We start from the raw sequence: 23130 nt of genomic DNA, 5'->3' as shown, positions 1-23130 counted from the left end.
AACTTTTAATTTGACACTCACATTATGCAAGATGCTTAATCAGCGAATTATTTATTTTTTAAACATTATTAAAAGCAAATTTAGACTGCTAATCCTTCCATTGTTTTAAAAAAAGAATTCCCAAACTATGAAGATGGCCCTTTTTATTGATTTTTTATTTATTTGCTAATTGCTATTGTGAATGCACATTTGAGTGTTTAAAAAGAAACAATGCCAGTGTTAGTGAGATCAATATTTTTTTCAGTTTAATTTCAGTTGGAAACAATTTTAGGTTCATAATTACTAAAATCTGCCTTCGAGTTTTCAATTACCAAAACATTAAATACTGACAAAGTAGCGTACCTCTTTATATGACGTGCTAAATTGTTGTCTTTGATAAGTTTTATTTAATTCAAAGCCATTTTCATGATATATTTTATAGAATTCTATGTAGGTATGAATTGTGGATTTTTGCATTAAAAAATATCGCTGCTTCACCACGAGTCACAATTTGGTCAATTTCACATTTGTATAAAAATCGATACTACACGTATTGGTCAGTCAGTCACGTGTGGTTTTATTTAGTTCTAAATGATTGACCAATCTAAAGTGTCGAAAATGGCTTGCTGTCTTTGATGATGCAATGTTGATTGCGCAACATTCTGTTTTTGTTTTGTGTCTATCTTTCTATTTTAGAGATACAAGGTTTTGGCCCGACGTCAAAATTACAACGTAGTACTTTTTATTTCAGTAGGTGTGCTTTTTTTTCTTTTTCTTTTTCAAACAAAGCGTCTATACTGTCATTGTTGATAAGATTCGCTACGAAAAAAAATACAACTTCAAACGGCGTAAACCACCTGATTATGACGTAAGCATTCAACATCATTTTCATAAAAACGTCAAAAAGTGGCACGTTTAGCAACAATGAGCTTTGCCACATTTCCTCATTTTGTTTTGAGGAATTGATTTTTGTCCAACCCTCCGTCTCGGTCCCTAAACGTGTCCGGCAAGGCGCGTTCTCGTCAAGCGGTCAAACGTGCATGTGATGTCGCGTAAAAAAAAGAAAAACAAGAAGAAGCTTGCTACGTCTTGGCTGACGCTTGAAGACGAAGGCCGCTGACGCCGAGAAGCTCCCGGCAAAGCCGTCGTGACTTTGAACGGAACTTTTGCATAACAATGAAAGCGCCGACACCGTCTCGGGGCTCCGGTTCGTCCTCATTCGGATCGCGGGAGCGCGCGTGGCAGGTAAACTTGCTGTCTTTTGACGGACGACAAAACTCCAGTTGAGCAAAAGTAGAGAAATTAACACGCAAATAGTCCACAATTGTCAGACCTTAAAGCTGAAACATCGATCGCATCTGTGATTGATTGGCGGGGCCGAAATGTCCACTTTTGTACAGGTGACGTGTCCCAATACTTTGAGATCATTTTTAAAGCAACAAAAATCTCGCAAAATGGAGTCTCGTAGAGGTTCTATTTGTCCATCAAAGATAAGTCGAAGCCTATTTTGCAACTTTTAACACGACGCATTCAACTTGTACTTAATGATTTGACTATCAAACCTAAAAAGTGCGCCTACAATTGACAGCAAATGTCTTGGAAAGGTAAATACTCCCAACGCCATTTCAGAAACAGTATTTGTGTGTGTTTGGGATTTGTGAAAATTCACCAGTAACCAACTCTATGGTTTGCAATTGGCTGCAAGGAAGCTCCTCAACTCACTTGAAATTGTTCAATGGCACCAGGATGCCAAAGCACGGCGTCAAGATTATTGAAAAATGTATGCAAGAAGAAGAAAGTAATGGTGCTCCCCCCCCCCCCCCAAAAAAAAGGTTTCTCCAGAATGTTCCAGCGTCACAGCCAGCCAAAGGTGCACCCGAGCTGCAAAGGCCGCCTGGTGACCAAAGACGGGCGCTGCAACATCGAGTTCGGCAACCGGGACCCGCGCAACCACTTGGCCTACCTGGTGGACATGTGGACCACCTTCGTGGAGATCCGCTGGCGCTTCGTGCTGCTCCTGTTCGTGGCGTCCTTCACGGGCAGCTGGTTCATCTTCAGCCTGCTGTGGTACTGGATCGCCCGCAGCAACGGCGACATGTCGCAGCGCAACGCCACCGACGGCCACGGCATGTGCATCGCCAACGTCAACAGCCTGACCACCGCCTTCCTCTACTCGCTGGAGACGCAGACCACCATCGGCTACGGCGGCCGCGCCCCCACCGGCCGCTGCGCCGGCACGGTGGCCGTCATCATCCTGCAGTCCATGGCGGGCGTCTTCCTCAACAGCTTCATGTGCGGCGTCATCCTGGCCAAGATCTCGCTGCCCAAGCGCCGCGCCAAGACGGTCAGCTTCAGCAGCACCGCCACCGTCTGCCTGAAGAAAGGCAAACTGTGCCTGATGATCCGCGTGGCCAACCTGCGCAAGACGCTGCTGATCGGCAGCCAGATCTACGGCAAGCTGCTGAAGACCACCTGCGCCACCGACGGCCAGACGCTGATCCTGGAGCAGCTGGACATCCACTTCGCCGGCGACGCCGGCAAGGACAACCTGTTCTTCGTCTGCCCGCTCACGCTCTTCCACGTCATCAACCGGGCCAGCCCCTTCTACGAGATCTCGGCCGACACGCTGCCCCATCAGGACTTTGAGCTGGTGGTCTTCTTGGACGGCACGTCCGAGTCCACCAGCTCCTTCTGCCAGGTGCGCACCTCCTACACCCCGCAGGAGATCCAGTGGGGGCACAACTTCCTGCCCATCATCTCGCGCACCAAGACGGGCAAGTACCGCGTGGATTTCTCAAACTTCTCCAAAAGCGTGCGCGTGGCCACGCCGCACTGCGCCCGCTGCTTCGAGGGCAAAGTGGACGCCAAGCACCACAGCCAGCACAAGCAGCACAAGGGGGGCGTCCGCAACGTGGCCTTCCGGCCCGCGGACATCCACGACGCCGTGGACGTCACCGAGATGTGAAACTAAAAGAACCTCTCGGGACCATTTGTTGGCATTTAGAAGCCGGCCCAGGCTCAAACTGGGCTGCCGCGTAACATTCGGAACCGTCAGTGTTCGGACTAGTTGGAGATAAAAGCGCAAGGCATTTTGACCGATGGATTTGGGGACCGGGTCCGGGCTCGGCCTTGTCTTAGCAACTTTTGATCAAATCGTGCGAGATTTGTAGAGAAATCGAGAAATAATGGGACGTCAACTTGTCACATTTTGCAGACGCTTTTTCGTGGCCACTCGAGTTTGGCCTTAAAGAAAAGTGGCAAATGTCTGAAGGGCGTTTCAAGGACACGGCAATGAAAAGCGCCATTCAAAGTCAACGGCACAAGCGGGTACCTTTCGAGAAGATTCACGTCGGAGTCGCTTTGATTGAAAAACAGAAAACAATTCGCAACAGCACCTTGTCGTTATTGCCGCTAAAATGGAGGAAGTGAATTCGATTTGAGCCTGCAGTCGACTGATAGCCAGCAGAGGGCAGCAGAGGGCAGCAGAGGCCAGCAGAGGCCAGCAGAGGCCAGCAGAGGGCAGCAGAGGGCAGCAGAGGCCAGCAGAGGCCAGCAGAGGGCAGCAAAGCACTACGATCACAAAAGCAAAAACGTTTTCAGATGACTAAAATGGGAAAAGATGAATTTCACATTTGCACTAATTAATACATTGACAGGAATGAAAATATGGAAAAGAAATGAAAAGGGTCGCTACTAGACTTTACACCAATCTGATTGGCTGGATCGGGATCTGACTATATTTTGTATTTTATGCAAAATCGGCTGTAATCTTAATTTAGTCAATAAATCAAAGACATAGGAAATATGACATTACATGTTAAATTTAATGTTGATAAGCATGTAAAAGTACTATATTCATGAAGTACACTTTTTTTTGTCGCAGTAACATTAAATCTTTATAAAGAAAAAAAAAAACTAATTAAAACTAAATCAAATCATTTTTATTGTATCATTTATAATTACAATTAGCAAATTAATAAAATTAAAAAATTAGGCAGTTAAAATGTGTACAATTGTTTTTGTTTTTACAATAAATAAACTAACCAATTATTTCACTAGATAAATTAATAAAAATGTAAAGACAAATACTAAAATGTGCAGGGACATTCAAACACCTTTTTTTTTGGGGGGGGGGGGGGGGGGGAATAAATAAATAAAAGGCCCTAAAAGTTGCAGGTACATGTTGGAAGCGGCCACTAGTGGGCAGCACAGCGACATGACAACACATGACTGGCAAACTACCAAACAAAACCTTTTTTTTCCTGCAGCTGTTGTGCATTTTGGCAAGCACGTTAATCATCCTGGTCCTTGGAAGGAATTCATTCATGTTTAAAAACAACGCCTCGGAAAAATGTGCAGTGTTGTGCCTTGTTTTTGGAGGACAACTTGGCTTCATCTGTATTATGGCATCCAAAGGGTGACTGCACGTTTTGGATTAGCTGCAGTTGACAAATAATATTAAAAAAGGAGAGAAAATAAGAGAAGGCGGATGGAAAGTACACTTGGTTTGTAATCCACCAAACGATTGTTTGTCGACGTGAACAAGAATCGGAAAAGGCTGTTGTGATCGTTGCGCACGAACGGCCGCCGAGGTCGAAGGCAGTCAGATCAAATGTGTGTGAAAATGTTGGATTTTGGGGATTGACCTTTGCTGTGACCTCGACACGTTGACAACCCTTAGCTAAATGTCGGCGATTCGACCCCAAAATTCTCAAATTTGCAGACAGTTGGATTGAAATTGTGGGAGAATGTTTTTGTGTGTGCGAGATTTACATGTTTGACCTTGCTGTGACCTTGCTGTGACCTTGAGCACTGTCCTCACCCTTGAAGCTTCCACCTGTGAGCAGCCAAAGAAAAACATGGTTAATCTCAAGACGTTCCCTGCCGACGGGAGAGCGTGACATCCAAAAGGGGCGGGACAAAAATACAAGAAAGAGGCCGTGATTTTGTGCACTTGGGGTCGAAGTAACAAATGTGCTTTATTGACAAGTCCATTAAGGGCAGATTGAAATGATGTCACCTGTAAACATGTTTTGTGTAAGGTCACTTGAATGTCAGCCGGCGGGAGCGAGTGGAAGAAATTCTGACATTTTCCCCAGCAGCCTTCGTTGGAACCAGTTGGAATTTAGAAGCAGACAATTCTGTGAAGTGTTTGGCATCTACTTTGGCTTTTTGTCAACAAAGTCACAAATGTGCTAATGGCTAGTGATAGCATTGACTTCACTTACGTTCCCTTCCTTCGCTGCTTCCTCGCGCACGAGTCAAGGACGACAATGATGTCGCGATGCTAACGGCGCTGCTGTTGTTAGCCACGTGATGCTAACGAGCGTGCGCGTGGATCATGACGACGCCAAGAGCGCCCCCTGGTGTTGGCTCGCTGCATCCCATCGCTTGCGCTAGCGTATCCAAACGCGGCAACGTCTCGGCGTGACCCCAAGTTCCAGTTCCTGCTGGGGAACTTCTGGAACGCCGCTCGAGCCGGACTTGAGGTCCTGCCTTGCACTAGCACACATTTTGTCTACACTAGTTTAGACAAGTCAGTGCTGTAGTAGAATGACGTGTTTTACTAGAATGTCAAATAGACAAGTGAAGTCCCTTTTTTTAAATTTTATTTGTTGAGACAAAATGGAGCCTTTTCCTTTCCTGAGAGGACACAAAAGTACACGTCCAGCCACCAGTGCTCAGGGACTGTCACACTTATGCTAAAAAATAAATAAAACAGAGAGCGGAGTGTGTTTTTCAAAATGAGGAAACGTCTGATTTCATTTCCTCAAATGGTGGCCACGCAGCTGCAGAGTTTCTTAGAGGTGAGGCATCTATTCAGTATCAGTTCATTTCAAATTTTGCACGGATGGACGAGTACCGATACGAGGTATCGGTCCCATACTAGCCTAATTGATGTTTTCATATTTATTATTTAGGTGTCAAGTGGCTCTCTCGCCTGCAGTTGGCGCTACGCCGCGGATCCACTTCCAACTCCATTTCAAATATGTGCAATCTCATTTTAAATTTGACCGGGACGTTGCTTCGTTTTTGTCCTTTTCAAAATCATTGACTCAGCGTTTGTCATAAAGACAGAAATGTCTTTATGATCTGTCATTGTCGGTGCCTGTTATTGGTGAGGACTCAATAGTACTTTTATGTATTATATTTATTTGATTTTTGATTGCTATTTTTATTATTTTGATTAAAAATGTTCTTTTAGTGAATGCAAATGGAGCCTTTTTCAATATTTTTGACTTGACATTTCCAAGGCCATCATTCATAAGGGAAAAAGCTGCCGTTTATTTTGGAGGCGTGGCTTGTAATGCAGCGGAGGACACAATTTGAGGAAATATTTGACAAGAAAGTCAAGTTCGAGGAAAGGTTTCATCATTCCCAATCTTTTCATCTTTTGGGCAATCTCAATATTTTCTCTCCGCCCGCCCGCCGCTTGCGTATCTAGGTCGCATTTTTGTGCATTATTAATTGCGGTGAGCATTTTCTGGAGGCTGTAAAATAATAGCAGGTGGGAATGTTGCTTCCCGCCAGGAATCTCGTTTGAGGACGAGCACTGGCAATTTGAGAGCTGACGGGTGCGAGCGGGCACTGGCGGCCCAAGTTTGTCAAAGCGCCGTTAAACGTTGTGGGATCGCTCGCCGGTGGAGGAGCACAACAACGACCGGAGAATGAAGATCATCCCCAAAAAGCGAGGACGCCGCCTCCTCCCGTCGCCTCCTCCCGTCGTCTTTGAATCTGGTGGAGGAGAAATATTGCCAACGTGCAGCTGCTCTTTGAAGCCCGCCGTTCAAAATAGAATTGAAAGGGAACGTCCAGTCAAATATTTTCGTGAAAATATCTTGTGTGCGGCCCCACGAAGAATATTGCATTAGTGGGATATGAATGAAGCAGCAAAATTCACCCTTAAAAAACATTGTTTTTAATCCATCTCACGGGAGCGGGCGGCCATTTTGTCAAATGCGGTCCAATGAAAATGACATCACAACAAAATGGCCGGCCCTCAAGATGGATAAAAACGGGTGCGCAATATTCCTCACAATGTCGTGTTTAGTGGGGCCGCACACAAGATGTTACCGTCAAAGGACATTTTTGACTCGACTTCCCCTTCAAGCAAATAAATAAAAAATATTTATATAATATATCAAAGACGGGAGATGGATTCCACAAAATGACTTGACACTTTTTTGGACCATTTCCCGGACTGTCATCATGGGCGCTACCCCAGTTGAGTTTGGGCAAGAGAAGCAGGGTCCAGCCAGGATTGGTCGCCAGTCCATTCACGGCATTCACGCTCACATTCCCATCTATGAGCAATTTCGAGAACCGCGAGATTCAAACCCGGATCTCTTGACAGTGAGGCAGCCGTGTTAACCACTAGCACGCCGTGCTGCCACACATATCCAGCTGTCCAAATGTACACCCTTGATTGGTCGCCAGCAGAGGTGGGTACGAACATGCTACATTGACTGTTACATTTATTCCCGTGATTTTTGGCACAAACTGTCGTTTTCAAAGCAAAATATTTGTTCAGATTGAGCTTTATTCCGTTCCATTGAGCTAAATTCTCCACATGCTGCACGAGAGGTGAAACGGTTCCAAAAAAATCCACGGTTCGGTTCACATCTCGGTTTTCGATTCGATTTGATTGCGTAAGACTAAGAAAAATGCATGACGTCGAGTATGCGTAGTTGGATTAAGAGTCAGGCCCGTTCGCGCCATCAGCATTTCTTTCCACCGAATGCCGATAGTCGACCCACCTCTGATCGGCAGCCAATCGTAGGCACGCGCACGTCGACGGCCAATTTTGAGTTTGCACTCCAGCTAAAAAGTTTTTGGAATCTGGGAGAGAAAGTCCACCAAAAACAGAGATTCAAACGCAGATCTCTCGACTGCGAGGCTGATGCGTAAACCGCAAGGTCACCGAGGGAACTTTGTCCCGTCAAATCAAATCTGCCAGCGAGTAACGGCACCGCCGCCATCTCAGGACGGATTATGCGCCATCTCCCGTAAGATCCGCCTTCCCGGGAAAATCTCTCCGAGAAGCTTTTGCCCCGCCTTCTTCTTCCTGTTCCCGAGCTATCGTAAAGGCGGCTGGGGCTGTTGGGGGTTGGGCCTGTAGAGCTGCTGCAGTCGTACCGAGCGCCCATTGGCCGGCCAGCCCCCGGGCAGCTGTCCGATCACCCTGAGCCCCACCGGGTGGAGGGGAGCACCGGCGCCCAGGACGTGTCCCTGTGGGTGGGGATCGGGCGGGGGAGTCCTGGCCTGCTGTGCCTGTGCCTGTGCCTGAGCCTGGGCCGGGGCCGGGGCCGGGGCCGAGGGCGAAACGGGGTAACGCGGCAGCAAGATGGCCGGCGTCAGGCCGTAGCGTACCTGGAAGACCCGGAGAGGTCCCTGCGCCAGGTAGCCATTGGGCCGCAGAGGTTCCGGAGCGTCCGTCTTCACCTCCTCGGGGACTTTGCCCAAGGCGTTGTCGCCGCCGCCCGCTTTGCCGCCGCCCGCTTTGCCGCCGCCCGCTTTGCCGCCGCCCCTCTTGCACAAGTCCTGCATCTTCTCCACCTGCGCTCGCCGGATGTGGCAAGTCCTCCTGGAGTGTTGGAAGGAGTCCAAGAACTGGTCCAGGCTCATGTTCCCCTCCATGAACTTGTCCAGCAGCTCCTGTGAAGACAAAATCAAACGGCGTCCGTCAGCAGACGACACTTGCAAAAAGAGGGAGGGACATTTCAGGTCTGTTTTGAGAGCTTGGGAACGGATTCATTGCATTTACATTATTTCCTATGGGAAAAACTGCTTCGGAGGTTGAATAATTGGGACTTTGCAGGAAGGAATTATGTTCAAACTCCGAGGTCAAATACTGTATATATTTTACGATGAGCCAAATTTCAATGAGCTAAATTCCTTTGTTGCCAGATTCCTGGAATCTGGAAAGTAGACAAAGACGCTCCCACCAGGGGAGGTCGCGTCCGTCCGTCCGTCCGTCCGGCAAAGCGCTCAGAGGAGAAAGAGAGAATTTAATAAGTGCGGAGGATGTTTACACGTGAACTTTGGCCCACTTTGTCAGCTGGAATAATTCAGCGTACGCGAGACGGCCGCGGCTAACAAAGCCCTCGAACGCAGCAACTGTTGCTTTTGGCAACGTATGAAAGCCCAGCGCTTGCTTTGCAACGGGTTCCCAGGACGGGACTTTGGGCCCCATCGGGTTTCCATACGTTGCGCTTTGCAGGCGCTCGCATCCATCTGCATCCTCCGACGCCGTTTGACGGTTGTCGTGGCGATGATTTCAAAGAAGCTCCGAACTTTTTGCCGTTGGCAGACGAACGAAGCGACGCCAGCGCACGACTCGACGTTTCATTCAAGCGTGACGCGTTGCGATAAGCGACCGCCGCGCCTCGACTGGCTCGAATTGCGAGTCGCGACGCTGCACTTAATGAGCTCGTTGGCTTCATGGAAAAATGGGGATTCCAAAAAGAAAGTTTACAGTCAAGCCGCGTTCATCGTGCGAGACAACAAGTTGCTCCTCCCACGATCTTAACACCTTAAAAGACACTTTTTAACATCATTGTAAGATTTTTCACAAGCCTGGCGTGTGAAAACGTGGGACGTTTTCCAGTGTCTGTGTCACATGCCTTGAAGAGGTGGAGCCATGCCGGCAAGTGAGTGTCTCTTCGTGAGCTGTGGCCAACAGCAGCTCTCTATTCCTTTGACGAAAGGATGTGACTTCACCTGCGTTTGTTGAACGCATCATGTGCAACATCAAAACTGGCAATACGCCAGCCGCTTCATCTGGCACGGCTGAGATTGCAGCAAATAGCCACAGGACGCCGCAGGACGCCGCAGGACGCCGCAGGACGCCGCAGGACGCCGCAGGACGCACCAAATGACAAGAAAACAATGTGTTGTTTGTTGCCTGGCGGTCCGTCAGAGGGTGCGCAAGTGATTCGGCATCGATTGGCGCTTCAACGCGGTGGGGGAGGAAGCGGAAACCACTGCGCTGTTTGTCAAAAGAAACTTTCCGTCTTTATTTGTATTTCTTGTACCTCCGAGTTGTCCTCGGCACGCGCCGCCTCTTCTTGCAGGAGGTTCTGGGCGCTCTGCGGGCTGTGCTTCTGGACTCGGGCTCCTGAAAGGAGAACGAGGGAAGTCATGACGTCATCACCACCCACCACATCATTTGCATTTTCATGCCATCTGCTCAACCACTTGACACTTGAATGTAAAAAGTTGACGCATTCAAACAGTTGGCGTGAATCCGTGGTTCTGAAAACTTGGCCTCCACCGACAACCACGTGAAAGCGACATGGCTCTGCACACACCACCCTCGCGACCAACACTAAAACAACCAAGAGCACAAATAAGCCTACATTGAAATCTTTATTTTAGTAAATATTTGGCACAAACAGGGGTTCGAGTTCAATACGATTGAACCGTCCTCAACAAATTGCACAAGTGACCCAATTCTCACGTTTCTAGCGGTCCAAGCCATCATCTGTAGATTTTTGTTTGTTTGTTTTGAGATACGAGCACGGGTGTTAATCTGGTGGGAAAATGCTGCGACGTCCCGAGCATGTTGGGGGTCCCCGAGAAGCCGGCCAAAAGCAGCTGGCAAAAAAGGGCACGTATTGATTTGGTATTTACGCAAGCGTTGCCACATACAAAAAGTCACTTGAGCTCCAGAGCAGCAATTAGTTGGCAACATACTTTTGCCGGCATGTCAAACTACATCTTTTTTTTTTTTTTTAAAGTAACAAAATGCTACATGCATTTTCAGAGGCTATTTCTAAACGAAATTAAAGACTTTATTGTTCTTCTTTTCAATAAAAGTCCGTCGTGATCGGAAAATGCGGTTTCTGGGCTGACGACAGACGCTCGGAAACCTTTTGAACGAAATTCCTCATCTGGGCGTGAAACGCTCCCGTTTTTAACTACAAGTGGAAGATTTCAATCACAGACGACATCACGAGAGGATTTGCCGGCCTGTTCGCTCAAGATCCACCGCGGGGGGCGCCGGCTTTGCCTTATTACAGTCCATTAAGTGACCTTTATTTGCACCCCCCCCCACACGCGCTCCTTCAAGGGACCCGAGACGCTTTGATGTCAGTCGGGTCACGCGTGTTCATGATAAGCAACCCGCTAGCACGTTGATGAGGACGATCCAAAGAATCATGTATTGATTCGTCTTCATCAGCTCATCCTCTTGTGCACATTTTTAGACGGGGGGGGATCTAATTGTGTTTAAATGACACGACCCCCCCACCGAAGAAAGCTTGAAAAGCTGCCCCCGTCCATCTTTTTGTGCAGCAACGCGTTGCACAAAATGTTTCGAGGGCGAGCGTGATTTGTGAGCGGCCGCCGCCTCGCTCGTCTTTTTGTTGTGGCTCCTCGAAATTGGATTGCGGAGGAACGTCAATGATTCAACTTGATAGTGTTGTGGGTGAGGGTGACCACGAACACAAAAGCTGTCGGGTCTTCTCAGCCGCCACACATTGAGGGAGCCACGATTCAAAATGCATCGAATTGGCATTTTTATTCGGACCCAGAACGCGCTCCCCATTGAAAAGACATCCAGCCATTCCAAGACACATCAAAGACGAAACAAGTCTTTTAATAAAAGAAATATAGCGCTGTAAAAAAAAAAAAGAACATGGACTCTAAAAACGGTTGGATGGGTCAAAAATGGACTCATCCTCTACTTGGGTCAATTTGACCCAACTTTGAGTCAAAAAATATTTCTTTTAGTGTAAACAACTCATACTCAATACATATTGGTCAGATCGTTCACTGAGCGAGTCTCATGACCGATTTGGGACAAACGCAATTCTGAAGTGACATCAAGTGGAAGGAAAAGCTGTCCTGGCACCCAAATTGCAGTCACATGACTTTGAGACCCGTAGCCCAAAATTTCAGCCTCTAAAAAATAAATGATCATTGATTTCCAAATTCCTCCATGAAAACAGACTGATTTTCAAAAAATACAAAATCAAAAACCGGCTTTTACTTTGGGAGAAAAACATCCGTATTTATGCCCATTTTTGGGACCATAAATATGTCGCTCGCGCATTTTGAAATAATGTCCTGTTTTTGACCAAAAGGATGAAAACTAACTACTACTAATCCATAAAAAAAAAAGAGTGGATTATTAAAAAAGAGTTGCCGTGCCAATTCCTTGTAAACAAAAATCCCTAACATCCATGTTTATTTAAAAAAGGTACGACGTACGCAAGCGTTGTGTCACCTCGAGATGAGCAATTCATGGCGTCACATTCTGAGAGAAGCTCACAGCCGGCGCCGGTCGGAAAAACATCAGAACGCAAAAAGCGCGCTTGTCCGCCGAGCGCGCGCCACCAAACGTTTGCTTTCCAGACGAGGGATGCAAATGAGAGTCGACAGTCGGGGAAAACAAACACTCCTACGGCAGATGAAAAGTGACCTACATTTGGCACGGGGAGGGAATTGGACCCGGGGGAGGCCAGCGCGCGCGTCACCGTGCCACACTTTGCGATTTGCTGGCGGTTCGGACACGTCGCGTCGGGAGACGATATCAAGCGAAGGAGCGTCGGAAATGAAGCGATGGGAGAGGAAGGAATCAACACGCCTGGTTTGAAAGGTTTGCTGGTTTTGACCGACGTGGTCAAAACAAGACCGTGGGAAAATTCAGCGCACGAGTAGAACGACTTTCTCACATTTTCCCACGATTGCCTTTCAGCGCTTGTTGACGCTTCAGCACACAAACAGTCGCATTCAAGTGCAGCCGATTTGCAATTGCGGTACTAGTAGCAAGTTGACGCGTGCACTCGTTGAGGGCAAACTCTGTTCTGGAGGGCCGGAGTCCTGCAGGTTTTGGATGTTTCCCTTCTCCGATACAGCTGATGCACGATCAGCGAGCGCCACGTCAACCTGATAACGAGCCTCTTGATTGGAATCAGCTGGTGTTGGAAGACGGCAACCTCCAAAAGCTGCAGGACTCCGACCCTCCAGGACCCAGTTTGCCCACCCCTGTGCTAGACAAGAACTAATGCAATCTTATGTTGTTAGCTAGTGTACAGAAAAACTAGTAATCAAAAAAATGCTCACCCTGACCGGACGCCAGTCTCTCCCTTGAAACCCTACTTTGAAGCCTTGACGCCTTTCAAACCCGAGGCCACACATTAGGAGTTGGCGGCGGAATTTTTCAACTCCATTTTGTAACCGCTGTTTTTGTGACTCAGTGACTTCATTTGAAGAGCAACATTTTTATCTCCATAAAGCTTGAGGGCCAACAGTGACCTCTGCTCGGTCTAAACAATTACAAACCAATTTTCACCAAATGTATTTTTGAATCAACTGTTGAAATGGAAATTGTATTTGCAGTGAAACATTCCGCAGATGTTAAGACGCCCGCCAACTGTTTTAATTGTTGAATCAAAACAGATTTGTCTCCTTGAACAAAGAAAAAAAAAAAAGCCTGCAACAAAACGGATTTATTGGCGTTAGCCTGTTCAAGAATTTAGCAAAAACATATGCTCCTTGGAGGAGGTAATAATGACTTTGAAATAGCGTTTGGATCAAGTGTGAAAAAGTGCAGTTAATTAAATGAGCTAAAGCTCTTAACAAGGAAAGGGGGGGGGCGGGGGCTGAAGGGAAGCCGATATGTGGCTAATGTGCTTTGAGCAAGGCCACTCCCACCACACGCCGCACACGCCGCACACGCCGCACACGCCGTCACACGCCACACGCGCCGTCACGCGCCGTCACACACCGTCACACGCCGTCACACGCCGTCACACCTCCTCATTATTCCCAACACCGCTTATGTCCTGTCACCGGCACCGGCTTCCTGTTACTGCACAAAGACTTCAGAGTGGGGGGAAAAAAATCTAAACATGTCAACAAAATCAATTTCTTTCAACGTAAGAGAAATGTTGTGAAAGGCAATGGTCAGCATCTCCCGCTTAAGCGAGCTGTTAACTCTTTAACTGCCAAAAACGCTTAATAACGTTTAGTAAAATACAAATGAGGGCTGCCAAAAACGTTAAAATATGTTAACTATGTTTTTTTTGGGGGGGGGGGAAGCCTTGGCCAGCTGTGCTGATGAAAGATGAGAGTCCAATCTTTCATTTGGTAGTTTGTGTGTTTCCATAGTCCAAACATTTTCTGTGGACCTTCCAAGATCAGTCAAAATCCTTAAATGGGCTGCCACTGGCGACGTCCCGTTTCTGAAAACAGCTAACACCAAAACACTTCATCGTTGGACATCTTGAATGGTTAACGTTTGTGTCACAGAGTGTGAAGCTGTTGTGACGTCCCGAACAACGTGCGCTCGGTACTCCAGGCGGAGGAATTCTGGCCTGTCACAGGGAAGGGCCATAAAAAAAACATGTCTGTTCTTAGTCAACGGCGTGTGTGATGACGGTTACAAACAAATCAGCACAGCCGGCGCCATTCGTGCTTCTGACGGATGTTGACATCTTTCGCTTTAGCAGCTTTGCGCGAAGCTAATTGCGGCCGCATTGTTTGTGTCATGAGGAGAAGATGGTTTCCCGGCATGAAGCCGCCGGGAGACGTCGGCGTGGGGATTAAAGGGGATTAGAAGGAGAAGCGGAAACGATGCGCCGTCTCGCCGTCATCGCAATCCAGCAGCCGTATTTCCAACACATCAAACGTTCTCAAAGTCCACGGACAAAACGTAAAGCTGTGGCGCTTCCGGATATGAAAAATAAAGATGTCCAAAGTCAAGGGCGTCTCAGCTCAAACTGGCCGAGCGAGCTCGTTCAACCAGAGAGGAAACGTCAAGACGAATTTGGGAAGGCGGCGGCGATTGAAGCCGGGATCCGAATGCAGCAGCAACCGGAGACCGAAAGACATCAGACGCCAAAGACACACGAGGACCAACAGCAAAGACCTTCGCTGACAAGCTCGCAGCGTTTTTGCTCGAGGCAAAAAAAACAAACAAAAAAACTAAAAGGACACCCGAGCTTGAAAAGGACAATTCAAGAGGCTCAGCTTGTGGGCTTTGTCCAACGTAAATGTCCCCAAAAACTAGGACTACTGTCTGAAATGCCAATAATCTGCTCTTCATTTACTCACAAATGTGTGAAATGTTGGCCTCTTTAATGGACCAAAACTGATCTACTCGCAGGAGGCGCCAAAAGGTCAAAGTCTGTGAAAGACGACCCCGATGGTTTCCTGTGGTGTGACGTGTCTTACAAGTGACCCCCCCCCCAACACACACCTCTCCCAAACCTGCTCAGAAAAGGTCTGGTCCAACAATCGTTAACCGTAAAGTCTTAAATATTGCTTAAATGAAGTCCACACATGCAGACAATCGAAAGTCTCAAATGGGCCAGTCGAGAAAATCTGATAAACAGGCTGACTTGGAAGCCATTTGACCTCCATCGGTCTAATTATGGGACGTCCCTGAAAGAGGATCACGTGGCATGCGGTGTGTTCAGAGTGATCGTTCCTACTTGACCTGCTTGTCAAAAGGTCACGTAGACAATCGGGAATGTTGAACCTCTTCAATATTACTCGAGCGACGCCCACGCAGACGACGATCGCCAGTCGTGCGCGTGAACAACACACGACGCTTTAATTTAGGAGATTTTTGAAGGATCCGCCGCACTAATAATCAGCCCAGCCCGCCTTGTCCTTCTCCGGTCCAAACCCCGGTTGGCCAAATGAGATTCAGATGTTTTGCAGAGGAAGGACAGATACCCCCCCCCCCCACCCCCCCATCCTGCTATGTGTAAAGAATCTCTCTCTCTCTCTCAAGCTTCAGAAAACTGCCAAACTTTTCATCATTGCCTGGAAGCTGAAGCTGAAATGATTTTCATGAGAAGTAAAAAAAACAACAACATCAACTCGCTGCTGATTCTTCCAAGCTAACATTCGGACTTCCACGTAAGCAGCGCTGGAAATTTCCTCTGGAAATGAAGCGAGGATCGAGTTGATCGCCCGCTCTTGGCGGGCTCCGACACCGACCGGATTTTCTGCAGCGTGTCCACAAGGCTTAGAATTTGGGTGCGAAGCCTAGGGGGACATCATCTGGCGCAGCTGTGTCAAAAGCCAAACGCGGCCCCCTTTCAGCCCAGTAAATTCCTTGACAAGTGCGGCGGGTTTCCTGCTGCCATTTGCTACGGCCCATTTGGTTCCCATCAGCAAAGTCCAGAGTCACGCTGAGGCTTTTTTCTGCCCGGCAATCGACGACTGCTCCCAAAGTCAGAGTTTTCCCAAAAGCTGACGCGTCCAAAGGGATTGCATTCAACTGTGTCATATGCAGGTGCCGGCGCGCGTAAAACGCAAACTTTTCATCACAAGTGACAAACATCTGGCAGCAGTTTTGTCAAGGAAAACGTGACACAAGGATGGCGTCAGATGACAGCAGCCGGCGCCAAATCACGTTGGACATTTCACACCACGTTCTGTGGGGCAAAAGCCCAAACGGGCTGTGATTGCCGGCCGCCATTCGGCGTCGCCACGTAAATAACAATGGCGGCGTACAGCCAAAGAAAGTTTCTACAAAATGTGATCAACTGGAAATGATTTTTGAAAAGCGAACCTTAGAGTTATGTTGGTCACAAGCAAATCAAGAAAACAGCGCAAACTTGTCGCCAGTCGGGTTCCTTTCAAGGCTGCAACTAGAAATGATTTCAATTATTTCGTAGATGAATCCAAAAAATCCATCTCTTAATTTAAAGACACAACATTACTTCAAATTGACAGTGCAGAAAATGCAACACATTCATAATAGAAAATAGAAAATCGCTGCTTTTCAAAGTAAAAGCAAAAGTTTTATTTGGACGACCACAGAAATGTTTCCTGTTGAGAAGCAGAAATTGGGAGCATTCGGACCATTTGAAATGGAAATAATGAATTTGATCATCAATTGGGAACAGATTTGGAAACACCGTTTTGCCAGAAATTCAAATTGTCTCGGGTTCATCATGGAATTGTCTTGAAATTGATCTTGTGGGTCTCCAACCCGTCCTGGTATTTGAACCTGTGACCTTGTCGTGATGACTTGCCAGCTCTTGGCATCTAATATGGAAGCAAAATAAGAGCAAAAGCCCCCCCACCCTTTCCTCGCAGGCCCCGGCAACCCCCGTCCCCCCACACCTCCCTCGTCCCCCCCCTGGCGAGGGGTTCAACTCACCAAGCTGACTCTGCTTTTCCCAGCAGGCGTTTGCCAGGTTGGACAGCTGCCGGTATTTCTCGGCCAACTGGAGTCTGCTGTTATTAAGGCGGGGCCGGCGGGCCAGGCTGTCGTCGGCCAGGCTGCGATTGGACGCCATCATCATCTCCCGGTCCACTTGAAGCTCCTGAAACTGCAAGCATCACATCAGAACCAGAACCCCTTTCACTACTGCTTGTATCCGTTTGATTGAGTGCGGCCCAAAAATGTGATTCAAGTCAACACAACAAACAGTTCTGGAAAGCTTTTTGCGGACGTCTGCCTTTTGGCCTGTTTTACTGCCGCGTCTCCTAAAAGCAAAATGTCTTGACATCAACTTGACTTCCGATCCACGACATTTCGGCACACCAGCAGACGCGCGTGCCTTAAAAGCTCCGAGGGTTTTCCACACACGCGGCGTCGAGTTTGTTGCGTGCGTGTCAGAGTCACCGGGAGCCGCCGGAACCGATCACCGTTACCAGCCGGACCACCTTGGCTGTGCCCGGCGGGCCCACCGCCAACGCGAGGCCGTGACCATTTTTCCGCTGCACGGCACAGCGAGGTCAACAACGTCCTTTTTGTTTTTGGACATGAATGCAACGGCCCGGAGAATCTCACGCTGCTTTGAAAGCAGCAACACTCGCTAGGAGTTTTTGTGCGCTTTGTTCAGTCGTCGAAATGCGCACAAAGAACTTGATTGTTTCCAGCGCCGAGTGATGGATTCGAACGTGCCCCCCCCACACTCACAAAACACATTTCAACTGATGAAAATACACTTTTGAAAGGATTCCTTAGCGCCGGTTCTGCTGTTTGTCACGCTCACTTCAAAGTTCAAATGTACTCGTCGTTTGTCCTTTTGACCGGCAACGTTGGATATCAAAAGACACAAATGTTCAACCAAACCGTCAAAGTACAAACGTTTGCTTACGTTAACGCTGTATCACTAAAATACCGTAGACAGGCGATCGGAAATTAGCATCGATGAAAAAGCACCAATAACACGATTGTAGCTTTAAACGGTAGTGCCTGGCCTGGTGAGTGACGTGTGCGTCAATGAAAATAGTAAAGGCTGTTTTACTGGGTGGCGGCTGCCTGGCTCGCGTTGCGCTTCATATACGAGGGAGGGGCGGGTGTTTTGACTGGGGGGCAACTTGTGATGGACGTGTTGACAGGAGCCCTTTGAGGTCTTCCCAAATAGTCCGGACATTCCACGCCCGACTGACTATTTGCAGCAGTTCCGCCGAATGAAAGCGGACGTTTTTCTCAGGAAATGAGCAGCGTCCTTTTTGTTTGGCAGCTTTTAGAACAAAGGAAACGGGCAACAAGCAACCTCAAAGGCTACAGCTAGCAAACTTTCCTGCACCCTGATGGCTTAACTGATACGCCTCGAAACCTCGACTAAACGATCCAAATGGCTCTTCGATGTGATGACGCAAACTGGCCGTGATTTGTGGCCATCGTTATCTTGTGTATGAATGTGCTTAATATGCGTTTCTTAGCGTTTGTTGAATAAAGTGCACCGGCGGCCGTGTCCATTCTGGACCACCTGCGACCACGTAGCTAGCGATCGCAGGCCGGGTTCGAATGAGCTGACATCTTGCGACGTATCAGTATGAGGATGGATGAATTATTACGGTGGATGAATTCCATGTGCTGCTGGCAAATGCACGGACAGGTCAAAGTGCGCTTTAGACATTTTCTTTCATTAACCTTTTATTGTATCTATTGAAACAAGCCAAAACATAAGGGGTAGGACAAGACGCGTTTTCAACTTCTTCCTACTCCCTTTCAAACATGTCAACTGCAAAATGACTTTCCTACACACGTTAGTTAAGGTTAGGATGGCCATCGTAGCTGTTGTGGTACAAAGCAAGTGTGAAATAATGCCAAACTTTGAACGCTGCATTTTCACACACATTGATTTCTATATGCTCGGTTGCGTGCGACTGCCGTCACGTGAGGAGGATTGCAATTCTCAAGGCTGAGATTTGACTTCAACCTTCTTTCGGAATCAAACGATTCGAGTAATCAACAGCGCCTACGAAGCAAATGGACCTCCATCTGGATCTCGTGGATCTGGAATCGACGGCTTGCCAGAACGGAGGACAAGAGAGAACTGTCGGGAGGTCACGAGGAAAGCATATCAATTCTTCAAATGTCTTCCCTTCACGGGAGAACAATGCAGTCCCGACACCGCTGTAATAAAAGTGCTCCGTGTCTCCCACATGAGTTGAGTCTCCCGCGGTTGCTTCCCAAAGAGTCACAAAAGGCCCAAAGGCAGTTTCTGGAGAGACGCGGTTTTTTTTTGTTTGTTTTTTTACAGGTCACCAAAAGGGTGAATGAAGTCATCTAAAAAGCTGCCGCAGAATTCACACAACATTTTGCCATTTATTTTAAACTTCCGCAGTGTGCAGAAAAATAACACACTTTGTTGTTTGTGGTGGCGTTGGTTCACGTTGGGGCTTATCCCACCCGGACTGCCCCCGCGGCGAGTTTGCTTTGGATTTAGCGAACACTGAAAGATGACACTCGTGGGAGCCCCGATGATAACGATGAGCCGCATTGTTGCAGGTCAACAGACATCGAAAGAGTCCGTCGTGTCTTTGAAACGTTGACGACTGCTCAAATGTCTCGTTCTGAAAATGCTTACCTGCAATATCCAACTCCTCTTTAGTCAGGATGTGGTTCAAGCCTCAGTGAGCGGATCACAACTCATTTCAAGAAGCAGCGTCACAAGATTTCCTAATGTTTTGGTTTAGTTAAAGATGGCCGCCCCGGTGGGGGCGCCGATGAACAATAGTCTGGGGTGTGCCTAATGTTTTAGAAGTTGTACAGAAGACGACCTTGGAAAAAAAAACAATAACCGCATATTAAATCATAATCACAATTATGACCGGGGGGGGAAACCATTGCAATGAGTTTGTTTTTCAAAATGTCTCAGCATACGCGCTGGCATCATTTCTACACTGCACACTGTAAGAACATTTTGTTGCGTTTTTTAGGAATGATCAGTTCGTGCGTCGAAGGATCGCACTTGACAAAAGTCGCATCTCTCCTGAGGCTTGGAGACGATCGATCGACGTTTGGCATAATTAAAGCTTTGGGCAATTATAGAACAGCACAGTTTGTTTTCAATACAGCTTCCAAAAATGGAAGAGGCAGCGATTCATCGTCGTGAATCATAACGACCGAGTCGCTTTGCATAATGTTATTATCTGCAGATAAGTGAAGCGTGCCACTTGCTTAGATCAAGTAGATCGTTGTATGCTTTGTTTTTTGGTTTTTTTTACATGTCACTTGCCGAATGAATAAGAAAATAACTGCTGGAGATCATCAGTGACTGTGGAAGCTGTGGAAGCGGCACCCGGAAGCACCTCGTCAAACAACAAGTAGCCAGAACTGCGAAAAAGAATTCAAAGAAGCTCCTCAGATGAACCCAAGCGCGTTTGTGCCTTTGGATCCCAGACCACACGCCGAGACACGACATGGTGGAAGGACACCATTCGCGTGGACTCGTGGACATCAGCCGCTTATCCAGCTGGTGCTGCCGTACGCCGACAAAGCCTGCCGGGTCACGCCAAACATCCCCAGGGGGGCCGAGAGACTAAATTTACATCACAAGCATCCCGCCGACTTGTGCGCGTTTGGACGAACCCCCAACAATGTCTGCGGCCGGTCCACATTCACTGGAATCCTCCTCGCAGCCTGGTGTCAAATGTCGCGTCCTTTTAGTAAGAAAGTCGAAGGATTTAACAAACAAGTGGCAGCTTTCGCAAAGTAAACCGAGCATGTTGGTCGCAAATTCGCAATTAGAAATCTATCGTCGGGGGTCGAGCATCCCGGATAGACAATGTAATCAACTTAGAGACCCTGAATGTGAATTTAGGCATTTCTTTCAAAATGCATTGCACGTGTGACGACACACTAACGAAAAGACTGAGAACTGTTTTCACCCTATCAGCGCTCCCGATTTTTGGGGCGTGGCTAGTTGTACAAATTTGAGGTTTACTAGTGTAAGTTAGGTCAAGAAAAATTGTGGGAATGTAGATCTTGAATGTGTATAGCTTTCAAAAATAAATCAATCAACTGCGCTTTGCACACCATTTCAGAGAACTGTCTGTGTACCCACCACATGGTCACAAGTTTGTGTAGAAACACTCGACCGATGGTCTCTGAAAGAAAACTTTCCATTTTCTCTGAAACATTGCTTTAGTCTGCACCATCCGACAAGCTACTTATACACTTTGATAAGATCTGTAGTTCATCAATTGATATATAGACGATTATGAGGCGGATGTTGAAACATGGAAGACGAGCAGTATGTTATCAAGAACCTGCAGCAACACGCACGTGTGCATGACAAAGAGCTTGGACGTCAGTAAGGTCAGCACAATCCAGCCTGCTCTCTGGCATGTGCCGCAATGCGCGCGGAACTTCGTTGACAAAATGCACGATTTTCATTAACCGCATTAAACCGCTGAGCTGTGCGTACGCTTTCATTCAAGCAAGGAGGGCTCTAAAGTGGTCCAACGCCGCCCTTTAATTCGGCAGGGGTGCGATACATTAAGACGAGACACAACACCGATTAATAACACTTTTAATCGTAATTGGACGCGGTTCCTTGTGCCACTCGAGGGCACGTTCGAGGGGCGAACGTGCAGCTCTTCAAATTGGAATTTCCGTCTAAATAGAGTGTATCAATGATTCGAAACGATGCCGAATTGTATAAGAGAGTACAAACGTGTGTTTGGAAGAAAAGTGACCACATTCATGTACAGGGACTTGTTGAAATAAGGAGTCGATCAAATGCGGGCAGGCTTTAAACGCCCTTTTGTATTAAGGCACAAAAAGACGAGGGAAAAGGAAACCAGCGGCGTGTCGGGAGGTTCCAGGTAAGCGTAAGAAAGAAACAAAACAACAACAAAAGCCAATGGATACACTTATCAATTCGATCTATCCTGGAAACTGAATCAATAGCTAATTTGATTAACGTATAACGTCATTTCGAAAATAATCATAATCGCCCGCTCGCCACGCACACAATCGACGAAGCATGTAACGCGGTTTTGCTGCAACAAAAGGTCCAAAAGCAAACTTGCTGTCATTCTACAGCATCCAGTTCACGACCCCCAAAAACAAAAGCGATAACGCAGAGAACATTGCTGGAGGCACTTCGAAGGGGGAAGCTGACATACTGATATGTACCACCCACCTTCTCATCGAGTCCAATGATTTGCTCCATTTTGTCGTCGCTTTGTAAAAGCTCCCTCAGCTCGCCGGTGCTGAGAGCCCGGTAGCCATCGGGGCAAGCCGTGGGCTCCATTTCGAGGAGTTTTCCGTCCTTGCAAATGGACAAAAGGCAGAAAGTCCTCCGCGAGGCCCGGCTCACATCTCGCTGCTGCTGCTGCTGCTAGCGGCTCACGTTGGAATGCGAACGCGACGCTACAAACATGCCATTCACGCCAAGCTAGCGCGTGGGGGCCACTTCCGGTTAGCTCCCGCCAAAGTAAGACATCGAAGAGGATATGGGACTTGGAAAATAAAAGCTCAACTTAGTTTTTACACAGGTGGCAAAACGCACACTATATGGTGGAGGCCCGCAAACGCGCGGTTTGGCAATAGCGGATTTTTTTCATTATATAAAAAACAACAACATATTTTTTACTGTTTTTCTCTCTCATGTTTGAGCGGCAAACGGCGTTTTTCGTGTAAACCCCTTATTGAAGGCTTATTCCCATTTTTTTTCAAGTACTTTTTCAATAGTTACTTAAACAGAAGTACAATGGTGCCTTGATTTATAAGTAGGGATGTTCGATACCACTTTTGTCAGACGGATACCACTATCAGTACTCAACTCTTGCATAGTCACCGATACCAAGTACTGATACCACTAGTACTTTTGATACATAAAATTTCCCCCGAAACAAAGGCAGACCATTTTAAAGAACGACAAACCTCTCAATAAAAAGCAATTTCCTTAAAAGTGCATGCAATTAATGGCGATTTTC

At 47.4% G+C, this 23130-nt stretch overlaps 1 protein-coding gene and 1 pseudogene across 3 annotated transcripts; one reads left to right on the top strand and one right to left on the bottom strand.

Annotated features, from left to right (window-relative positions):
- Window positions 1-886: 886 nt before the first annotated feature.
- Window positions 887-6194, top strand: LOC144035919 (ATP-sensitive inward rectifier potassium channel 1-like; annotated as a pseudogene). Its single transcript, XR_013288533.1, has 2 exons — window positions 887-1224; window positions 1812-6194. The product of XR_013288533.1 is annotated as an ATP-sensitive inward rectifier potassium channel 1-like (transcript).
- On the bottom strand, window positions 4559-22612 carry vps37d (VPS37D subunit of ESCRT-I). Of its 2 annotated transcripts, XM_077546011.1 has the most exons (5): window positions 22335-22612; window positions 17105-17276; window positions 10014-10096; window positions 8350-8634; window positions 4559-4816 (listed from the first exon to the last, which is right to left on the bottom strand). In XM_077546011.1, the coding sequence occupies exons 1-5, from the start codon at window positions 22443-22445 to the stop codon at window positions 4691-4693; spliced, it is 777 nt and encodes a 258-aa protein (XP_077402137.1). In that variant the 5' UTR covers window positions 22446-22612; the 3' UTR covers window positions 4559-4690. The 2 variants fall into 2 exon arrangements, with proteins under 2 accessions (XP_077402137.1, XP_077402136.1); XM_077546010.1 differs by lacking the exon at window positions 4559-4816 and having other exon boundaries at window positions 6091-8634.
- Between the last annotated feature and the right edge of the window lie 518 nt (window positions 22613-23130).

The sequence above is a fragment of the Vanacampus margaritifer genome, chromosome 16, assembly GCF_051991255.1.
Source record: "Vanacampus margaritifer isolate UIUO_Vmar chromosome 16, RoL_Vmar_1.0, whole genome shotgun sequence".
Lineage (NCBI taxonomy): Eukaryota > Metazoa > Chordata > Actinopteri > Syngnathiformes > Syngnathidae > Vanacampus > Vanacampus margaritifer.
The sequence above is the reverse complement of the archived record's forward strand: the minus strand, read 5'-3'. Positions and strand labels throughout refer to the sequence as shown.

What these genes read in the sequence shown, in the direction of transcription:
- vps37d (XM_077546010.1), bottom strand. Translation starts at nt 22,445, where the DNA reads ATGGAGCCCACGGCTTGCCCCGATGGCTACCGGGCTCTCAGCACCGGC. An exon ending in GGAAAAGCAGAGTCAGCTTG is followed by an intron (nt 10,097 to 17,104) that starts GTGAGTTGAACC and finishes TTCTCCTTTCAG; the next exon opens with GAGCCCGAGTCCAGAAGCAC. An exon ending in GTGCCGAGGACAACTCGGAG is followed by an intron (nt 8,635 to 10,013) that starts GTACAAGAAATA and finishes TTGTCTTCACAG; the next exon opens with GAGCTGCTGGACAAGTTCAT.